The 18,769-nt window shown below is 31.5% G+C and overlaps 6 protein-coding genes across 16 annotated transcripts in view; 3 read left to right on the plus strand and 3 right to left on the minus strand.

The window, feature by feature from the left end:
• The window catches only part of vipr1b (vasoactive intestinal peptide receptor 1b), a 738,286-nt gene that overhangs the window by 194,723 nt on the left and 524,794 nt on the right, over positions 1 to 18,769 (minus strand). The window lies entirely within an intron of this gene.
• Positions 244 to 7,029, minus strand: si:ch211-161h7.5. Of its 5 annotated transcripts, none has more exons than XM_087309529.1 (10): positions 6,810 to 7,029; positions 6,628 to 6,705; positions 5,475 to 5,545; positions 5,256 to 5,361; positions 3,742 to 3,886; positions 3,544 to 3,657; positions 2,713 to 2,857; positions 2,478 to 2,626; positions 1,803 to 1,942; positions 244 to 844 (listed from the first exon to the last, which is right to left on the minus strand). In XM_087309529.1, exons 2-10 carry the CDS (start codon positions 6,647 to 6,649, stop codon positions 690 to 692), a joined length of 1,047 nt encoding a protein of 348 aa, XP_087165655.1. In that variant the 5' UTR covers positions 6,650 to 6,705; positions 6,810 to 7,029; the 3' UTR covers positions 244 to 689. The 5 variants fall into 5 exon arrangements, with proteins under 5 accessions (XP_087165655.1, XP_087165654.1, XP_087165658.1 ...); XM_087309528.1 differs by having other exon boundaries at positions 5,256 to 5,364; positions 6,810 to 7,013; XM_087309532.1 differs by lacking the exon at positions 6,628 to 6,705 and having other exon boundaries at positions 5,256 to 5,364; positions 6,953 to 7,029.
• On the plus strand, positions 7,247 to 16,261 carry cst14a.1 (cystatin 14a, tandem duplicate 1; the record flags this gene model as incomplete). 2 transcript variants are annotated; one of them, NR_133011.1, is given in 3 exon segments in its annotated part: positions 7,247 to 7,418; positions 7,505 to 7,606; positions 16,062 to 16,261. NR_133011.1 is itself a non-coding variant. In NM_001316319.1 (3 exon segments), coding segments are annotated over 3 exon segments (303 nt in total). In that variant the 5' UTR covers positions 7,247 to 7,346.
• LOC147838032 (cystatin-B) lies at positions 11,355 to 13,418 on the plus strand. 2 transcript variants are annotated; one of them, XR_015524936.1, is made up of 4 exons: positions 11,355 to 11,501; positions 11,588 to 11,689; positions 12,038 to 12,237; positions 12,588 to 13,418. XR_015524936.1 is itself a non-coding variant. In XM_087309540.1 (3 exons), the coding sequence occupies exons 1-3, from the start codon at positions 11,430 to 11,432 to the stop codon at positions 12,164 to 12,166; spliced, it is 303 nt and encodes a 100-aa protein (XP_087165666.1). In that variant the 5' UTR covers positions 11,355 to 11,429; the 3' UTR covers positions 12,167 to 12,430. The 2 variants fall into 2 exon arrangements, 1 of the variants encoding a protein (XP_087165666.1); XM_087309540.1 differs by lacking the exon at positions 12,588 to 13,418 and having other exon boundaries at positions 12,038 to 12,430.
• cst14a.2 (cystatin 14a, tandem duplicate 2) lies at positions 15,353 to 16,485 on the plus strand. The gene is given in 3 exon segments (NM_001103129.1): positions 15,353 to 15,525; positions 15,612 to 15,713; positions 16,062 to 16,485. Coding segments are annotated over 3 exon segments (303 nt in total). The 5' UTR covers positions 15,353 to 15,453; the 3' UTR covers positions 16,191 to 16,485.
• mix23 (mitochondrial matrix import factor 23) overlaps positions 17,318 to 18,769 on the minus strand; it is a 5,139-nt gene continuing 3,687 nt past the window's right edge. The window contains 2 exon segments of the mRNA NM_200807.1: positions 17,318 to 17,587; positions 17,667 to 17,726. Coding sequence (NP_957101.1) covers positions 17,537 to 17,587; positions 17,667 to 17,726 — 111 coding nt within the window. The 3' untranslated portion in view covers positions 17,318 to 17,536.

The following is an 18,769-nucleotide window of genomic DNA, read 5'->3' on the forward strand; positions in this document are numbered from 1 at the left end:
GAGTTTGCATGTTCTCCCCGTGTAGGTGTGGGTTTCCTCCGGGTGCTTTGGTTTTCCCCACAGTCCAAAGACATGAGGTATAAGCCAATTGATTAAACTAAATTTGAGAGTGGGTGTTTCCCAGTACTGGTTTGCTGCTGGAAGGGTATCCACTGCGTGAAACCTATGCCAGAGTAGTTGGCGGTTTGGGTGGCGCTGTGGCGACCCCCGATAAAACTACAAAAATGCTTTACAAGATTGAGATACGTTTCTTAATAAGTTTTATAGCCACAAAAATAATTTTTTTCATATAAAATAATTATTTTTATTCATCATCATATGTACAAAAATCACTTTATACAACTTGGTTAACTGGAAAACATATGGCAACCAATTCTTGTTAAATTCCTTCACATCTCCCTTTTAAAATGCTGTCTCCTGACTTCACTTCTGAAACTTCCATATCTTTAGTTATTCATTATAATTTTATTGTTGTAGAAAACACACAGGTCACGGTCACTGTAAGATACTCAATACTGAAACCCCTTTACCCTGATATGAGTAATTCCTTTTGTGTAACTCACCTACACAAGCTTTGCATTTTATCACAAAATTTTCTCTATTATTTATCAAATGTACATATAAAATATACATACTTAAATGATTAAAAATAAATAATAAAAAAAACATATTTTTGGATGATTATAAATTTAGAATTGAATCGTCTTTTGTTTTTCAGAGGTCTCCATCGGTAACACAGCTTCATCTGCATTCATGTCTCTGTAGAGAGGATGCTTAATGTGTTTCCAAATGACCAGCAAAATCTTGATCGCGAATAGTGCAGAAGCCAAACCCAGTAAAACAGCTGTGGAAAACAACACAAGATACGGTCATAAAATACTACAGTTTAGAAACACAACCATATAGCATTATGATTTTACACTGGCATTAAATAATTTTCTCTTACAAATGAGAACAACAGAAGTAAATATGGCAACTACAGAACACATATACAATTGAAGCCAAAATTATTAGCCCTCCTATGATTGTTTTCCTTTTCAAATGTTTCTCAAATAACGTTTAACAGAGCAAGGAATTTGTCAAAGTATTTCCTATAATTTTTTTTTCTTCTGGAGAAGAACTTATTTGTTTTATTTAGGCTAAAATAACAGCAGTTTTTAATATATTTAAAACCATTTTAAGGTCAATATTTTAGGTCAGTGTTGTACAATGATTTGCTTAATTATCCTAACTTGCCTAATTCATTTAATTATCCTCGTTAAGTCATCAAAATGCACTTTAAGCTGAATACTAGCATCTTGAAAAATATCTAGTAAAATATTCTGTACTGTCATCATGGCAAAAATAAAAGAAATCGGTTATTAGAAATGAATTAATAAAATTATTATGTTAAGGAAAAATAGACAAAATATTCTCTCTATTAAACAGAAATTGAGGAAAAAATATACAGGGGGGCTAGTAATTCAGGAGGGCTAATAATTCTGACAACATTAGATTATACAGTATATAAAGGAAATGTTATAGTAATTGGACAGTGTTTTTTGTTTGTTTGTTTGTTTGTTTGTTTGTTTGTTTGTTTGTTTGTTTTGTTTGTTTGCTTGCTTGATTGCTGGTTTGTTTGTTTGTTTTGTTTGTTTGTTTGTTTGTTTGTTTGTTTGTTTGTTTGTTTGTTTGTTTGTTTGTTTGTTTGTTTGTTTGTTTGTTTGTTTGTTTGTTTGTTTGTTTGTTTGTTTGTTTGTACAGAAATGTGATAGTGTTAGAGGACCAGAGAGTGTATTAGTGTACAACATTTTTTGGCTCACCTATGTAAATGCCATTTCTGCTCGGATCCGCAGAGTTAAAGTTCTTTGTCATGTTTCCACTCAAAGCCACGATAACAACAGGGTAGACAGTCAGAATGTATCGTAGGTGCTTCTCAAACACAAAAGTCTCCACAATGAACCTGTAAAATTAGAGGAATTATTAAATTAGAATTATTTTCAACAATTAACAACTTTTATTTATTTAAAGGTTAGTTCAGAAAACAGATTCTTATCATTTTAAACATATCTAAAATAAAACTCTATCCCTCTTAAAGTGTTATGTTTAAAAATCTTCTATCCACATTGTTCCATATATGATTACTGTTTCAAGTTATGAATAGTGCTTCTAGCTTAGGGAATTTCCATTCAAAAGAACCTAAACAAATCACTTCAAAAAATAGGGCAGGTAATATCAAGTGTATCAGATTATTTTCTCTTTGTATTCCCGACAACAAATATATCCATGAGAAAATGCTTGTTAAGAGTTGAGATTATTCTTGGCCCAATGAAAGTAATTTGTTATTGATAAATTTCCTTTTACTATGAATGGACTGTAATAAGTGGAATAATGACACCTCATACGTTTTTTTTTTTCTACATTTTGCTGATTGTTTACAGCTTAACATAAATTGCTTACATAATGAAAAATAAATCTTAAAAATGAAAATATCTTACCAAGCAATAGCTTCACCCAATAAAACAGAGAGAGAGACGGTCGCTGCATCTGAATCAGTCATTCCGGCTTCATATCTCAGCACAATAGTGAAGTTGATCAGGGTTGCAATAGTTGTCCATGTTGTATAAATTGCAATGCCGTTCTGAACCTGCAGGATTAATGCAGGGTTACAATTAGTGTGACCTTTATAAAATTCTCAATGAAGATGCTGTTAATTTTTCCGTGGTATCTTACCATTATCCGGATGCACCAGAGGTCAACTTTATGATATTTGTTTAACCAGGATCCATGTTGTTTGAGGGCACGGCAGGTGAAGATTATGAGCAAATAGTTTGTGAAGGCAATCAAAGCAAGGAAAATCAGTGCAGCAATCATCACCCTGTGAACAAAGAAACAGGAGTTGTATTCACAACAGCTCAATTAATATAAATAGAGAGATAAATACGTGCAATTATGAATAAAGTCTTAAGTTACATGGATAAATTTGTAGGAATAGCCATAATTCAAAATTAGGGATTCAAGTTTTATGACAAAAATTCAGTATAGATCAAGATACATGTAGACTGTTTGTAATTGTTTTTTTTTTCTCAATATTTAGATTTTTTCCAGATTACAGAATTTCAAATTGTTAAACCTTGGCAAAATGTTGTTCTATTAAACCTTATATCAATGTAAAGCTTATTTATAAATCTTATGAATCTTATTTTCTTAATTTCACCCTCATGACTTCTGTGGTCCAGGTTCACAAATATTATACACATGAATAGATAAAAATATACAGAATTAATTATATTAAACTGCAAACAATTATAGATTTAACTTATATAAAATATTACAAAAATATTTGTATATGACATTGTATTTTATTTATTTATTTATTTATTGAATGATTGATTGATTGATTGATTGATTGATTGATTGATTGATTGATTGATTGATTGATTGATTGATTGATTGATTGAAACATAGAACCTAAACATATTTTATTTCAATGGTCTAATTTCTAACCTGAAAAACTAAAACTAGTTATATATAAATATTATGTTTAAAATGACAAAGACTTACTCTCTGTCCCACAGAAGGAGCCAGCCAATGTTCAACAGCATGTTTATAATCCAGACGATGAAGAATGGATACGACAACACAGCAGGACTGCAGTACATCGGGCCATTAACACTCCTAAAAAACAAAAAAACATACTGTAAATCAACTTCAGAGTCATATTCTTATAAATGACATCTCGTTTTTGTGTTAAAGCTTTACCTCCTGCATGTAGTGGAGAGAATGTAAGCGATCATGAGCGACAGCCAGGTGTAAATGACACCCCAGATGGAGAAGGTCCATCCTGACGGAGTGACCTCAGTGTTATACTTGTTTGATATAGCGCTAGTGGTGTTACGAAATGGACCTGCAACATAGAATATACATAGGCTATATTATTGATTTATTTTTAAGTTATTTAATTCTCTGATTTAAAATGAAATTTTTATTACTTTAGTTTTGAGTGTCACATGATTTATTAAGGATCATCTGATTCTGGCGCATTTTTGCCATATACTTCAAAAAAGTAATTAATTACATCAGTAAAATTAAGTAATTTAATTACATGACTCAATACTTAAAATCCCTATAAAATCACAACAGACAACTGAAATTTAAATATTTTAATTAATTAAATCTGAGTCAAAACAGGGCTGTTAACTTTATTTAAAACATGCAATAAGAAATGTTTAACATTATATTATGTATCAAAACAAAATCAAAATGTTAAATGTTTTAATGTAATGTAATTAAAGTAATATTTCATACATAACATATATTGTCACCAATTTCTTGCACAATTGTTTTAGTTCTTTAAATTGTTGTTTTAATTGAAAAATATAAATCTGGTGCAAATAAAATTGTAGTACAAAATAAATAGAACAAATTAATCTGCTTCCCTGAATTGATTTGTTTGATTTCTCTAAATGTGAATAGTTAGGATTTTTACATTATTTGAAGCAAATACATTATTAGTAACTGTAATTAGATTAACTAAAAAAATAAATATGAAAAGTAATTTACTTTACTTTACTTTACTACCATGCGGAAGTATATGGAAGGACTTTTAATTTATCAGTACCCTGGTTCAAGCGTTTCCGGTGCCATTACAAAATAGGTGCGTTTAAGGTCTGTTTTCTATAAAAATCAGCGATCTCCACTGGCTGAGTGATATCGATATAAAGTGGGTCTCAGATTGTAAAAGAAGCAATGAAATTAATTACATTTTTTACCCACCATGTTCTAGAATATAAACATTTTTTTTACCCCAGTATATTTAATAAATCCTGACGGGCGCGTGCATTTAAAGTCTTTTCATCTCATTTTACGCTTAAGCAACTAAATGACTAAAGTCTATTTGACTGATTATATTTTAATTTCATTACAACATCGATGCTGCAAGAGTAACTGTATAAAATAGAAAAAAAAAGTCACATTAACTGTTCACCGGAAAGTTTATTAGTATGGAAAGAAACATCAGCTCTGCATTTACCCTATCTCAGTAACATTTTCACTAATCACACCCAACAGTGATCTGGAGTAATAATGATGAAAATAACAGGGCTTATTAAAATTTTTATCTGCATTTAACAACAAAACAGATATTTTAAATTCTAATAATATATCACATTTTACAGTTTTTACTGTGTTTGAGCAAAATCTGTTTGTTTGTTTTTTGTTTTACATTTAAAAACCTTACTGATACAAACTTTTGAACAATAGTGTGCAGCACATACCTTTTCCTGGTCCAGCAAGCACATTGAATACAATACAGATAATGTACAACACAACAGAAAAGATGATTAGGGAAAGCCGGGCAACGCTGTGATCTCCCATTCTGAACTGCTGAAATACAGAGAAGAAAATCTAAAATTATAAACTCAAAACTGAAGCACATTCACACATACTAAGATCATCAAGTAACTATTTCAACAACAAAAAAACATGTTCCTCACATGTGAAAGCAGCTGCAGTCTGAAAGCGAGCACTGAATGCAGAGAAGGAAGGTAACGTGACACTGTGAGGACTGAAAAACACAAATATTACACCCTGTGGGATGGTTTTATAAGCGGGCAGGTTGTGTAACTAATGACTGCACGTGTTGAATATGACATCTAAATACTGTACAGGTGTACAATGGCTGTCAAGGATACCATTTTTGCATTGCATAAATTTCCGGTGGTTACAAAAAAGCCTTACACAACTTTTATGACTTTCACTTTACAATCCATTTTTTTTTTTTTGTCTAAACTCAAAACTAACCTTGACTATATGTGTTTTTTAGATAACATCTTGCAAGGTTTAGTCATTAACCATGTGTTATAATGTCTTTAGGTAAGGAAAATACACATGGATGAACACATGATAATGATGATTATAAAAGTATTATTATGAAAATCAGACTATATCTAATTTTTAGTGTCATAAACGACGTAATTTTATGCAATGGAACATTCTATATTGTTATTATTTAAATTGTACATCATCAATGTTTAAAATATTAGTATTTTTTTCAATAAATGTAAAGTTCAAATGATCAGCATTTACTCAAAGCTGTTGTAACATTTTACTTTCTACTGTCCAAATGTTTGGGGAAAAACATTTTTAATAAAAACACATTAAACTCATCATAAGTGACATAGGACATTTATAATCTTTCAGATTATATATATATTAAATGTATAATAAATAATCAGAAACATGGGGTGGCACGGTGGTTCAGTGGTTAGCACTGTCGCCTCACAGAAAGAAGGTCGCAGGTTTGAGTCCCAGCTGGGCCAGTTGGCATTTCTGTGAGTTTGCATGTTCTCCCCGTTTTGATGTGGGTTTCCTCCGGGTGCTCTGGTTTCCCCCACAGTCCAAAGACATGCGCTATAGGTGAATTGAATAAACTAAATTGCCTGCAGTGTGTGTGAAAGAGTGTGTATGGATGTTTCCCAGTACAGGGTTGCAGCTGGAAGGGCATCCCCTGTGTATAGTATACGCTGGATAAGTTGGCGGTTCTTTCTGCTGTGGTGACAAATGATGAATAAAGGGACGAAGCCAAAGGAAAATGAATGAATGAATGAATGTGTGTGAATGTGAGCATCTATGGTTGTTTTCCAGTACTGAATTGCAGCTGGAAGGGCATCCTCTGTGTAAAACATAGGCTGGATAAGTTGGCGGTTCAGTCGGCTGTGGTGACCCCTGGTGAATAAAGAGAAATCAATCAGAAATATTTGCTATTGTGAGCAAAGTTCATTTTTTGATACATGAAGCTACAATTACAATATGTTTATTTGAATGCATACATGCACTTGTAGTACAGTATGCAGTTAAAAACCACGTTCCTGAAGGACCACCAGCTTTGAGTAAATGCTGATCTTTTAAGCTTTACATTTATTGAAAAAATAGTTATATTTTAAACATTGGTTATATGAATATAAATATATACATTCAAAGTAAGACTTGCGTAATTATTTCATAATAACGTGTTGAAATCATCCACCCAGAATGTGCCTCTGCGAACACGGGGATCAAACCAATTTTCGCGGATTATAAATTTAATAATTTAAAAGATGAACACAATAATTAAATGTGAATTGACATACACTGCAATAAATTATTAAATATTCTTAGATTTAAGCATTTAACTGTTATTAAATTTATACATTAAGTACGACAGCAGAACTGATTCTTCGTCTGTTGATTTACGACAACAAAAAATGGTTTGTTCCTGTCTCGTGACGATAACCAGGAAGCAAACTTTCCCAACAGCCATTCAATCATTTGATCTAGCTTGTAAGTAAAAAACCGAGAGCGTGTTTTGCTTACAAATTTTATTCAAAATGCCTTTAGTTCGTGGCGGAACTTCCGATGCTAAAGATGCAAATGAAGAAGTGCAGAAAATATGCGACCAGGTTTGTAAATTTACACTACAGATAAATTAAACTGTGATGTCATTGATAGACACAGAGATTCCACAAATGGTTCGCTTTGCTCTCAGATGAAGGCTGATGCCGAGGAAAAAGCCGGGCGCAAGTTTGACGTTTTCACTGCTAAATCTTTCAAAACGCAGGTTGTTGCGGGGACAAATTACTTTGTTAAGGTAAGAAAAATTAAATGTCTCATTTAATGAACTAATTACACGAGCATTAGTTCACCAAAAAAATCACTTTTTGTCATTTAATGCCATCACTTGTTCCAATCCTCTTCGAGTTTCTTTCTTCCTTTAAACAAGAAAATAAGATAATTTGATGAATGTTGTCATTGACTTCCATAATATTTAGTTTAACTATGAAATTCAATGGCTGCTAGTTTCCTGCATTCTTTTAAAAATATATATATATTTTTTGTTTAAAGGTAGAAAGAGACTCTTTAAGGTTTGTAACCCTTTGAAGGAGAGTAAATGTTTAAAAGGGTCAATTGCTGGATTATCTTCCTCTTTAATGTAAAACGAATGTAAAGCCTTCAGTCTTTAATAACTGTAATCACTGTAAGTAAATGATCTGTTTTAGGTGCATGTAGGTGATGAAGACTATGTTCATCTGCGTGTCTACAAAACACTGCCTCATGCTGGAGAAACACTGCAGCTGACAAGCATACAGACAGCCAAGGCTCATCATGATGCTATTGAATACTTCTGAAGCAAAACAGAAAACATTGCCAGTACTGCCCCAAATACACACAAAACCCATTTGTAAACACTACCTGGGTAAACATGTTTCCATTTTGTGTTTGGCAGTGCTGTAAATAAGCAGTCATCAACATTTATCTTTACTTATACTGAACAAATCACTTGACTGAAATCTTAGTTTGTAGTAGAAAAACGATTCAACATCAACTAAAATTTTAATAAAAACAGAAATCAAACTCATGAAACCATAATAAATACACCCTGACACTAAGATGACACTGCTATCTGAATCAACATATTTACAAACAGCACATATACTGTATCAGTAATGCATGTAAAAGCTTACAGTATTATTCTTTCCCTCTAATCCATATATTAGAGCAATTTATTATGTTTAAAATGACAAAGACTTACTCTCTGTCCCACAGAAGGAGCCAGCCAATGTTCAACAGCATGTTTATAATCCAGATGATGAAGAATGGATACGACAACACAGCAGGACTGCAGTACATCGGGCCATTAACACTCCTAAAAAACAAAAAAACATACTGTAAATCAACTTCAGAGTCATATTCTTATAAATGACATCTCGTTTTTGTGTTAAAGCTTTACCTCCTGCATGTAGTGGAGAGAAAGTAAGCACTCATGAGCGAAAGCCAGATGTAAATGACACCCCAGATGGAGAAGTTCCATCCCGACGGAGTGATCTCAGTGTTATACTTGTTTGATATAGCGCTAGTGGTGTTATGAAAAGGACCTGTGACATAGAAACACACAACATGTACACTATACCAGTTAAAAGTATAATATATTAAATGAATGAAAGGTGTTTTTAAATAAAGCCTATTCTGTTTGGCCAAAAATACAGTAAATACAACAGTGCAAGTGTACAATTGTTAAATATTATAAACATAAATCATGTTTTCTTTCAGTTTAAATTTTTATTTTAGTATTTTAATCCTCTGATTTAAAAGGAAATTCTCATTACTTCGTTTTTCAGTGTAACATGATCTCTGAAAGATCATCTAGAGCAGTGGTTCTCAAACTGTGGTACGGGCTTCCTTCTAGTTACGCAGAGGAATGAATGACATGTACATGCTACATATTTCAACATTTATCAAAAATGATGTATGAATATGCCATACATGACAAATAGCCTATATTTCTGAGGTAATCTGACATGTGTTTTTTCAGGAGGTAATAAAATTATAATATGCATATAACAACAAAACAGCTATTAAATATATCACAATTTTACAGTTTTGATTGCATTGGGGCAAAAGTTGTTTTCTTAATAACATTTAAAAATCTTACTGATTCAAAACTTTTGAACAATAGTGTGCAGCACATACCTTTTCCTGGAACAGTAAGCACATTGAAAACAATACAGATGATGAGGGAAAGCCGGGCAATGCTGTGATCTCCCATTCTGAACTGCTGAAATACAGAGAAGAAAATCTAAAATTATAAACTCAAAACTGAAGCACATTCACACATACTAAGACTAGTCTAAGTCTAGTGACTATTTCAACAAAAAAGAAATAGTATTTTACTGACATGTGAAAGTAGCTGCAGAGTCTGAAAGCGAGCACTGAATGCAAAGAGGAATGGTAATATAACAACTGAAAAAACATATTACACCCTGTGATAGTATTTTTTTATTTATTTTTATTGGTAATTAAAAAAAAAACAAAGTTCAAAAGATCAGCATTTATCTGAAAGCTTTTGTAAAAATTTACTTTCTATTGTTCAAAGGTTTAGAAGAATCTTTTTTTTATTGCCAAAATACACTAAACTCATCAAAATTGAAAGGCATTTATAATCTTTCAGATTATATTTATTTGTATATTAAATGTATAAATTCAGATGAATGTTTTATTACTATACCTCAAATAATCCTAAAAAGAAATCAACATCATTATATATAATGTAATGTCTTAAATGCTTCAGCATATTGGAAAGATTTCTGATCGGAACATTTGTTATTGTGACCAACTGTCATTTTCTGAAATAAAATGCTTATTTACAATATATTTATTCAAAATTTGAGGAAAAAATCTTAGCAGACCAAAAAAAAAAAAACATTAGCCAAACATTTTACTCGTAACTATAAATAATGCACCTGTATGTGCAGTATTAAGAAAAACCTGCAAAAATAACTTAAATGGAACTACATATAGACTTAATGTCTGTTGGATAATTCTACTGTGTTAAATATTTAACTTTGAGTAATAATTATTTTCCAATAATATGTTGATTTTTTTTATTTATTTATTTATTTTTTATTATGCTTTAAACAACACATACATGACAATATAGTAAACGAAATATTGGCAGGGTGATAGAAGGTAAATAATATTAACAGCACAAAAAAAAAACAACACAAAACAAGAGTATAAATATTAACTAAAATTCTTGCAATTCAAACAAGCAGGACCTTTGCATTAATCAAAATTTTTGAAACTAGAACACAGATGGACAATTTGAATGACCTTTATATTAGCACTATGCTAAGTAGTACAAAAGTAATTTTTCAGTTCCTTATAAAACAAAGAAAAACTGTATTTGGTTGGAAAACTTACACTTATGAATATGAAACTTGATCAACAAAATAAATGGGCTATAACAAAATGTTCGTCATTCAAATTATAATAAAAATGTTTAAAAAAAATACGTTTTCAAAATGCAAATTGCAATTAAAGAGTACCTTTATTGTGCTAAAGACAGAAGCATCATACCAAAGCTTTTTAACATAACCACAGTGCCAAAAGATGTGGAGAACAGTTTCCAAAAGCAAAGAACAAAAAGAGCAATTTATATCAATATTCTTTGTAAATTTACTGAGGAAATGTTTAACCGGGTAGTATTTATGAATTAGTTTAAAAGATTTTTTTCTATCTTGAGTGTAAGTTAACCAAAAAATTGTGATGTGATGACCAAATGCTTTCCCATGATGAATTCATCCACGCCCTTTACAAATACGTGGGTCAAACCACTTTTTAAGGATAATAAAACATAAAGTGAGAAACACTGCGATAAATAAGGTCAGTTTTTATCCCTAACAGTTACGCTTTTATCAAAACTAGACATACACGAAAGCACGCCAGCAGAACTGCATCATTTGTCTTTAGTTAATTCACAACAAACAAAAAACCCCTTTGGTCCAGAAAAATGGTTTGTTCCTGTCTCGTGATAACCAGGAAGCAAACTTTCCAGAGACAGTCATTTTTATTCAGTAAAGCTTGTAAATTAAAACTGCGAACCCGTGTTAAAACGCCTACAAGCTTTATTCAAAATGCCTTTAGTTTGTGGCGGAACTTCCGAAGCTAAAGATGCAAATGAAGAAGTGCAGAAAATATGCGACCAGGTTTGTAAATTTACACTACAGATAAATTAAACTGTGATGTCATTGATAGACACAGAGATTCCACAAATGGTTCGCTTTGCTCTCAGATGAAGGCTGATGCCGAGGAAAAAGCCGGGCGCAAGTTTGACGTTTTCACTGCTAAATCTTTTAAAACGCAGCTTGTCGCGGGGACAAATTACTTCGTTAAGGTAAGAGAAATTAAACGTCTCATTTAATGAACTAACTCAAGCATAGTTTACCAAATAATTCACCTTTGGTAGTTTATTCAGCCTTGATCCAATCCTGTTTAATTTTTTTCTTCCTTTGAACAATGATAAGATAATTTGAAGAATGTTGTCAACTTCCATAATATCTAGTTTGATTTTCAATAGCTGCTGGTTTCCAACCTTCTTCAAAATATCTTTTTTTTAAACCACTTGGAGAGTAAATGACAAAAAGTCTTCATTTCTGGATTATCTTCCTCTTTAATGTAAAACGAATGTAAAGCCTTCAGTCTTTAATAACTGTAATCACTGTAAGTAAATAATCTGTTTTAGGTGCATGTAGGTGATGAAGACTTTGTTCATCTGCGTGTCTACAAAACACTGCCTCATGCTGGAGAAACACTGCAGCTGACAAGCATACAGACAGCCAAGGCTCATCATGATGCTATTGAATACTTCTGAAGCAGAACAACAGAAAATATCGCCAGTACTGCCCCAAATACACACAAAACCCATTTGTAAACACTACCTGGGTAAACATGTTTCCATTTTGTGTTTGGCAGTGCTGTAAATAAGCAGTCATCAACATTTATCTTTACTTATACTGAACAAATCACTTGACTGAAATCTTAGTTTGTAGTAGAAAAACGATTCAACATCAACTAAAATTTTAATAAAAACAGAAATCAAACTCATGAAACCATAATAAATACACCCTGACACTAAGATGACACTGCTATCTGAATCAACATATTTACAAACAGCACATATACTGTATCAGTAATGCATGTAAAAGCTTACAGTATTATTCTTTCCCTCTAATCCATATATTAGAGCAATTTATTATGTTTAAAATGACAAAGACTTACTCTCTGTCCCACAGAAGGAGCCAGTCAATGTTCAACAGCATGTTTATAATCCAGATGATGAAGAATGGATACGACAACACAGCAGGACTGCAGTACATCGGGCCATTAACACTCCTAAAAAACAAAAAAACATACTGTAAATCAACTTCAGAGTCATATTCTTATAAATGACATCTCGTTTTTGTGTTAAAGCTTTACCTCCTGCATGTAGTGGAGAGAAAGTAAGCGATCATGAGCGACAGCCAGATGTAAATGACACCCCAGATGGAGAAGTTCCATCCCGACGGAGTGATCTCAGTGTTATACTTGTTTGATATAGCGCTAGTGGTGTTATGAAAAGGACCTGTGACATAGAAACACACAACATGTACACTATACCAGTTAAAAGTATAATATATTAAATGAATGAAAGGTGTTTTTAAATAAAGCCTATTCTGTTTGGCCAAAAATACAGTAAATACAACAGTGCAAGTGTACAATTGTTAAATATTATAAACATAAATCATGTTTTCTTTCAGTTTAAATTTTTATTTTAGTATTTTAATCCTCTGATTTAAAAGGAAATTCTCATTACTTCGTCTTTCAGTGTAACATGATCTCTGAAAGATCATCCAGAGCAGTGGTTCTCAAACTGTGGTACGGGCTTCCTTCTAGTTACGCAGAGGAATGAATGACATGTACATGCTACATATTTCAACATTTATCAAAAATGATGTATGAATATGCCATACATGACAAATAGCCTATATTTCTGAGGTAATCTGACATGTGTTTTTTCAGGAGGTAATAAAATTATAATATGCATATAACAACAAAACAGCTATTAAATATATCACAATTTTACAGTTTTGATTGCATTGGGGCAAAAGTTGTTTTCTTAACAACATTTAAAAATCTTACTGATTCAAAACTTTTGAACAATAGTGTGCAGCACATACCTTTTCCTGGAACAGTAAGCACATTGAAAACAATACAGATGATGAGGGAAAGCCGGGCAATGCTGTGATCTCCCATTCTGAACTGCTGAAATACAGAGAAGGAAATCTAAAATTATAAACTCAAAACTGAAGCACATTCACACATACTAAGACTAGTCTAAGTCTAGTGACTATTTCAACAAAAAAGAAATAGTATTTTACTGACATGTGAAAGTAGCTGCAGAGTCTGAAAGCGAGCACTGAATGCAAAGAGGAATGGTAATATAACAACTGAAAAAACATATTACACCCTGTGATAGTATTTTTTTATTTATTTTTATTGGTAATTAAAAAAAAACAAAGTTCAAAAGATCAGCATTTATCTGAAAGCTTTTGTAAAAATTTACTTTCTATTGTTCAAAGGTTTAGAAGAATCTTTTTTTTATTGCCAAAATACACTAAACTCATCAAAATTGAAAGGCATTTATAATCTTTCAGATTATATTTATTTGTATATTAAATGTATAAATTCAGATGAATGTTTTATTACTATACCTCAAATAATCCTAAAAAGAAATCAACATCATTATATATAATGTAATGTCTTAAATGCTTCAGCATATTGGAAAGATTTCTGATCGGAACATTTGTTATTGTGACCAACTGTCATTTTCTGAAATAAAATGCTTATTTACAATATATTTATTCAAAATTTGAGGAAAAAATCTTAGCAGACCAAAAAAAAAAAAAACATTAGCCAAACATTTTACTCGTAACTATAAATAATGCACCTGTATGTGCAGTATTAAGAAAAACCTGCAAAAATAACTTAAATGGAACTACATATAGACTTAATGTCTGTTGGATAATTCTACTGTGTTAAATATTTAACTTTGAGTAATAATTATTTTCCAATAATATGTTGATTTTTTTTATTTATTTATTTATTTTTTATTATGCTTTAAACAACACATACATGACAATATAGTAAACGAAATATTGGCAGGGTGATAGAAGGTAAATAATATTAACAGCACAAAAAAAAACAACACAAAACAAGAGTATAAATATTAACTAAAATTCTTGCAATTCAAACAAGCAGGACCTTTGCATTAATCAAAATTTTTGAAACTAGAACACAGATGGACAATTTGAATGACCTTTATATTAGCACTATGCTAAGTAGTACAAAAGTAATTTTTCAGTTCCTTATAAAACAAAGAAAAACTGTATTTGGTTGGAAAACTTACACTTATGAATATGAAACTTGATCAACAAAATAAATGGGCTATAACAAAATGTTCGTCATTCAAATTATAATAAAAATGTTTAAAAAAAATACGTTTTCAAAATGCAAATTGCAATTAAAGAGTACCTTTATTGTGCTAAAGACAGAAGCATCATACCAAAGCTTTTTAACATAACCACAGTGCCAAAAGATGTGGAGAACAGTTTCCAAAAGCAAAGAACAAAAAGAGCAATTTATATCAATATCCTTTGTAAATTTACTGAGGAAATGTTTAACCGGGTAGTATTTATGAATTAGTTTAAAAGATTTTTTTCTATCTTGAGTGTAAGTTAACCAAAAAATTGTGATGTGATGACCAAATGCTTTCCCATGATGAATTCATCCACGCCCTTTACAAATACGTGGGTCAAACCACTTTTTAAGGATAATAAAACATAAAGTGAGAAACACTGCGATAAATAAGGTCAGTTTTTATCCCTAACAGTTACGCTTTTATCAAAACTAGACATACACGAAAGCACGCCAGCAGAACTGCATCATTTGTCTTTAGTTAATTCACAACAAACAAAAAACCCCTTTGGTCCAGAAAAATGGTTTGTTCCTGTCTCGTGATAACCAGGAAGCAAACTTTCCAGAGACAGTCATTTTTATTCAGTAAAGCTTGTAAATTAAAACTGCGAACCCGTGTTAAAACGCCTACAAGCTTTATTCAAAATGCCTTTAGTTTGTGGCGGAACTTCCGAAGCTAAAGATGCAAATGAAGAAGTGCAGAAAATATGCGACCAGGTTTGTAAATTTACACTACAGATAAATTAAACTGTGATGTCATGGATAGACACAGAGATTCCACAAATGGTTCGCTTTGCTCTCAGATGAAGGCTGATGCCGAGGAAAAAGCCGGGCGCAAGTTTGACGTTTTCACTGCTAAATCTTTTAAAACGCAGCTTGTCGCGGGGACAAATTACTTCGTTAAGGTAAGAGAAATTAAACGTCTCATTTAATGACCTAACTCAAGCATAGTTTACCAAATAATTCACCTTTGGTAGTTTATTCAGCCTTGATCCAATCCTGTTTAATTTTTTTCTTCCTTTGAACAATGATAAGATAATTTGAAGAATGTTGTCAACTTCCATAATATCTAGTTTGATTTTCAATAGCTGCTGGTTTCCAACCTTCTTCAAAATATCTTTTTTTTAAACCACTTGGAGAGTAAATGACAAAAAGTCTTCATTTCTGGATTATCTTCCTCTTTAATGTAAAACGAATGTAAAGCCTTCAGTCTTTAATAACTGTAATCACTGTAAGTAAATAATCTGTTTTAGGTGCATGTAGGTGATGAAGACTATGTTCATCTGCGTGTCTACAAAACACTGCCTCATGCTGGAGAAACACTGCAGCTGACAAGCATACAGACAGCCAAGGCTCATCATGATGCTATTGAATACTTCTGAAGCAGAACAACAGAAAACATCGCCAGTACTGCCCCAAAAACACACAGAACCCATTTGTAAACACTACCTGGGTAAACATGTTTCCATTTTGTGTTTGGCAGTGCTGTAAATAAGCAGTCAACATTAACCTTCACTCATTCTGAACAAATCAATTGACTGAAATCTTAGTTTGGTCTACAACTTTTTTGTACTTAACTGCCTGCAATGTACAGTATTTCCATAAAATACATGGTTGGACAGTTGTGATTGCGGTTTTGAAGATTCAATGTAACTGTCATTAAAGTACTGGATTACATATGGTAGTTTTTTTTTTTCTTTTTACCTTTATATGAAGGGTTTTTAGGAGTCTAGAGTCTCTGCAGGCTCACAGAGTGCTAGAGCAAAAAAACGTCTTTTTAAAAAGTTGGATTCAATTTTTAAATACATTTAACAGTACCGTTTTTTTCTATGTCTTTGAATTTAAATAAATAAAAAACATGTAGATATAAATTAATTAGTAAAATACAAATAAATAAAATGTTAAATAAAAATACAAAACATTTTACAGGACAGTACTGAGAAGCAACCTAAAAATGCTACATATAAAATAATATTAGTATATTTAAATAATTTAAAACATTTGTAATATTTTTTCAATATATAAATTGGGTCTTTATACAAGTAGTAACATGATTCTCTGCAACCTCCCAAGGGAGGACTTGAAAGTGTTTAAACCGAAATTGAGAATAAGTCAAGATGCAACCTAGTCAAATGTCTATAAAGTGTCCCTAAATCACTATTGGTTTTGTTTTGACCATACATTAATGGATAAAAAAAAAAAATCACCAAAAATATTATAGAAAATGCCTCTAAATCAAGCTTTGTCAATCAAAGCAGAAGTACCAGAAATATCTTGGCATACATGGTGACCGGACGCCTCATTGTCGAAACAATGAGATGAATTGAAAAGCAATGATTTTTATGCCTTTTAAAATGTATAGTAGCGTGTCCTCACACAAATACTTTGGTTTTTGAGATTGTGGTGTTAAACCCTCTGCTTTATCCTCAATATCTAAAAAAACAGATGAATAATGCCTCCTCTCCAATGAACTGTGTGGTGAAGTAAATAACTGACAACACTTCAGCAATTGGAAAAGATTTCATTGTTTATAAAATCTGTTTTGTACAATATTTATATGAAAAGGTTCACAGGACAGCAGTAGTGTCTCTTCACTGTAGAAACACAAGAGCATATACTGGACGAGGAGGAGAAGGGATCGTGGAAAAACTGATGGACACATCCAGGCTCAGCTCCAGGTGTCTTCCTTATTTAACTGTGTGGTTTAGGTCGACAACACAACTACCATTCACTTAATCTTGGGAGGGGTGTAGTGAATTCTGCACCTTTCATTGAACACCTGGGATAAAAACATTCATGGCAAATGGTTTTAATTAACAACTCAATATATTTATTAGGAGAGAGTCTTTATAACTCACCTTCAGACTCCTGTCATTGACTACTTCTTCAACATTCAGCTCAGACTGCATGAGTTTTAACTGTATGGAAATTGAGAGAAATAAAATCAAGTATGATTCAAGGCTTTTTTTAAATATGCCCTGATCAATGTTTTTTTTTGCCCCAGACATAAGCATCTCAATAAACAGCATGTAAAAACCTTAAGGTTGTGATGAAATATTAATTGACATTAATATTGATTTAACAATCTTAAGTTCATTTTAAAAATGATTTTTGTTATCTTTAATTAAAATTAACTCATTTCAAACTAAATGTAGTACTTGGTACATGGCAAGCACAAATTACAATGGTTTTGCTACCCTAACCATTAAGCCATGGTATTTGTAGTAAAACTTATGCAAAAAGTAATACATAAGCAAAATAAATATTATATTAATAAAACTCCCTTTTATTTATAAAAAATAATAATTTCCGTAAATTACATCATGTCTGAATTTATTTAGAGACACGGAAATCTAGTAGATGGCCTTATACTAATACATATATAAAGTTATATCTAATCAATTTGAACATATGTTTATATTTGTAATTCGAATGGCAATGATATCTCTCTCTCTCTCTATATATATATATATATATATATACAGTATATATCTATATCTATCTATCTATCTATCTATCTATATATATATATATATATATATATATATATATATATATATATATATATATACACACACACACACACACACACATATATACATACACACACACGCAGTGCTTCCCACAGGTTTAAATATGCTTACGGTGGTAGCTGACTTAAAAAACACATACAGTAATGTTAACATGGCAATGGTTAACCATATGCAACAAACAAAACAATTTGATTTTTAACAATTTTTTTTATTATTGGTTTTAAACTTTTTTTTTTCAATGCATTAAAAAGATTAAAAAGAAAACAGTTGAAAAAAACTAAAAAAAATAAATAAATAAACCAATATTTCTCTTTTATGCTATTCAGGAGCCATGAGTACCCCTGACAGGTAAAATCTGCTTCTCTCTCGTGCACATTAAAAAATTAATGACAGCTTAGAAAACTAAAGCAAAACCAAATCCCGGACAT

This window comes from Danio rerio, chromosome 24, assembly GCF_052040795.2.
Source record: "Danio rerio strain M-AB ecotype USA chromosome 24, GRCz13ab, whole genome shotgun sequence".
NCBI lineage: Eukaryota > Metazoa > Chordata > Actinopteri > Cypriniformes > Danionidae > Danio > Danio rerio.

Coding starts and splice junctions, on each gene's coding strand:
- si:ch211-161h7.5 (XM_087309528.1), bottom strand. CDS start 6,649: ATGCCCTTCCAGCTGCAATTCA. Junction 3,887..5,255: donor GCTTGCTGGACCAGGAAAAG/GTATGTGCTGCA, acceptor TCTATGTTGCAG/GTCCATTTCGTAACACCACT. Junction 3,658..3,741: donor CTCTCCACTACATGCAGGAG/GTAAAGCTTTAA, acceptor TTTGTTTTTTAG/GAGTGTTAATGGCCCGATGT.
- LOC147838032 (XM_087309540.1), top strand. CDS start 11,430: ATGCCTTTAGTTTGTGGCGGAACTTCCGAAGCTAAAGATGCAAATGAA. Junction 11,502..11,587: donor TGCAGAAAATATGCGACCAG/GTTTGTAAATTT, acceptor CTTTGCTCTCAG/ATGAAGGCTGATGCCGAGGA. Junction 11,690..12,037: donor GGACAAATTACTTCGTTAAG/GTAAGAGAAATT, acceptor AATCTGTTTTAG/GTGCATGTAGGTGATGAAGA.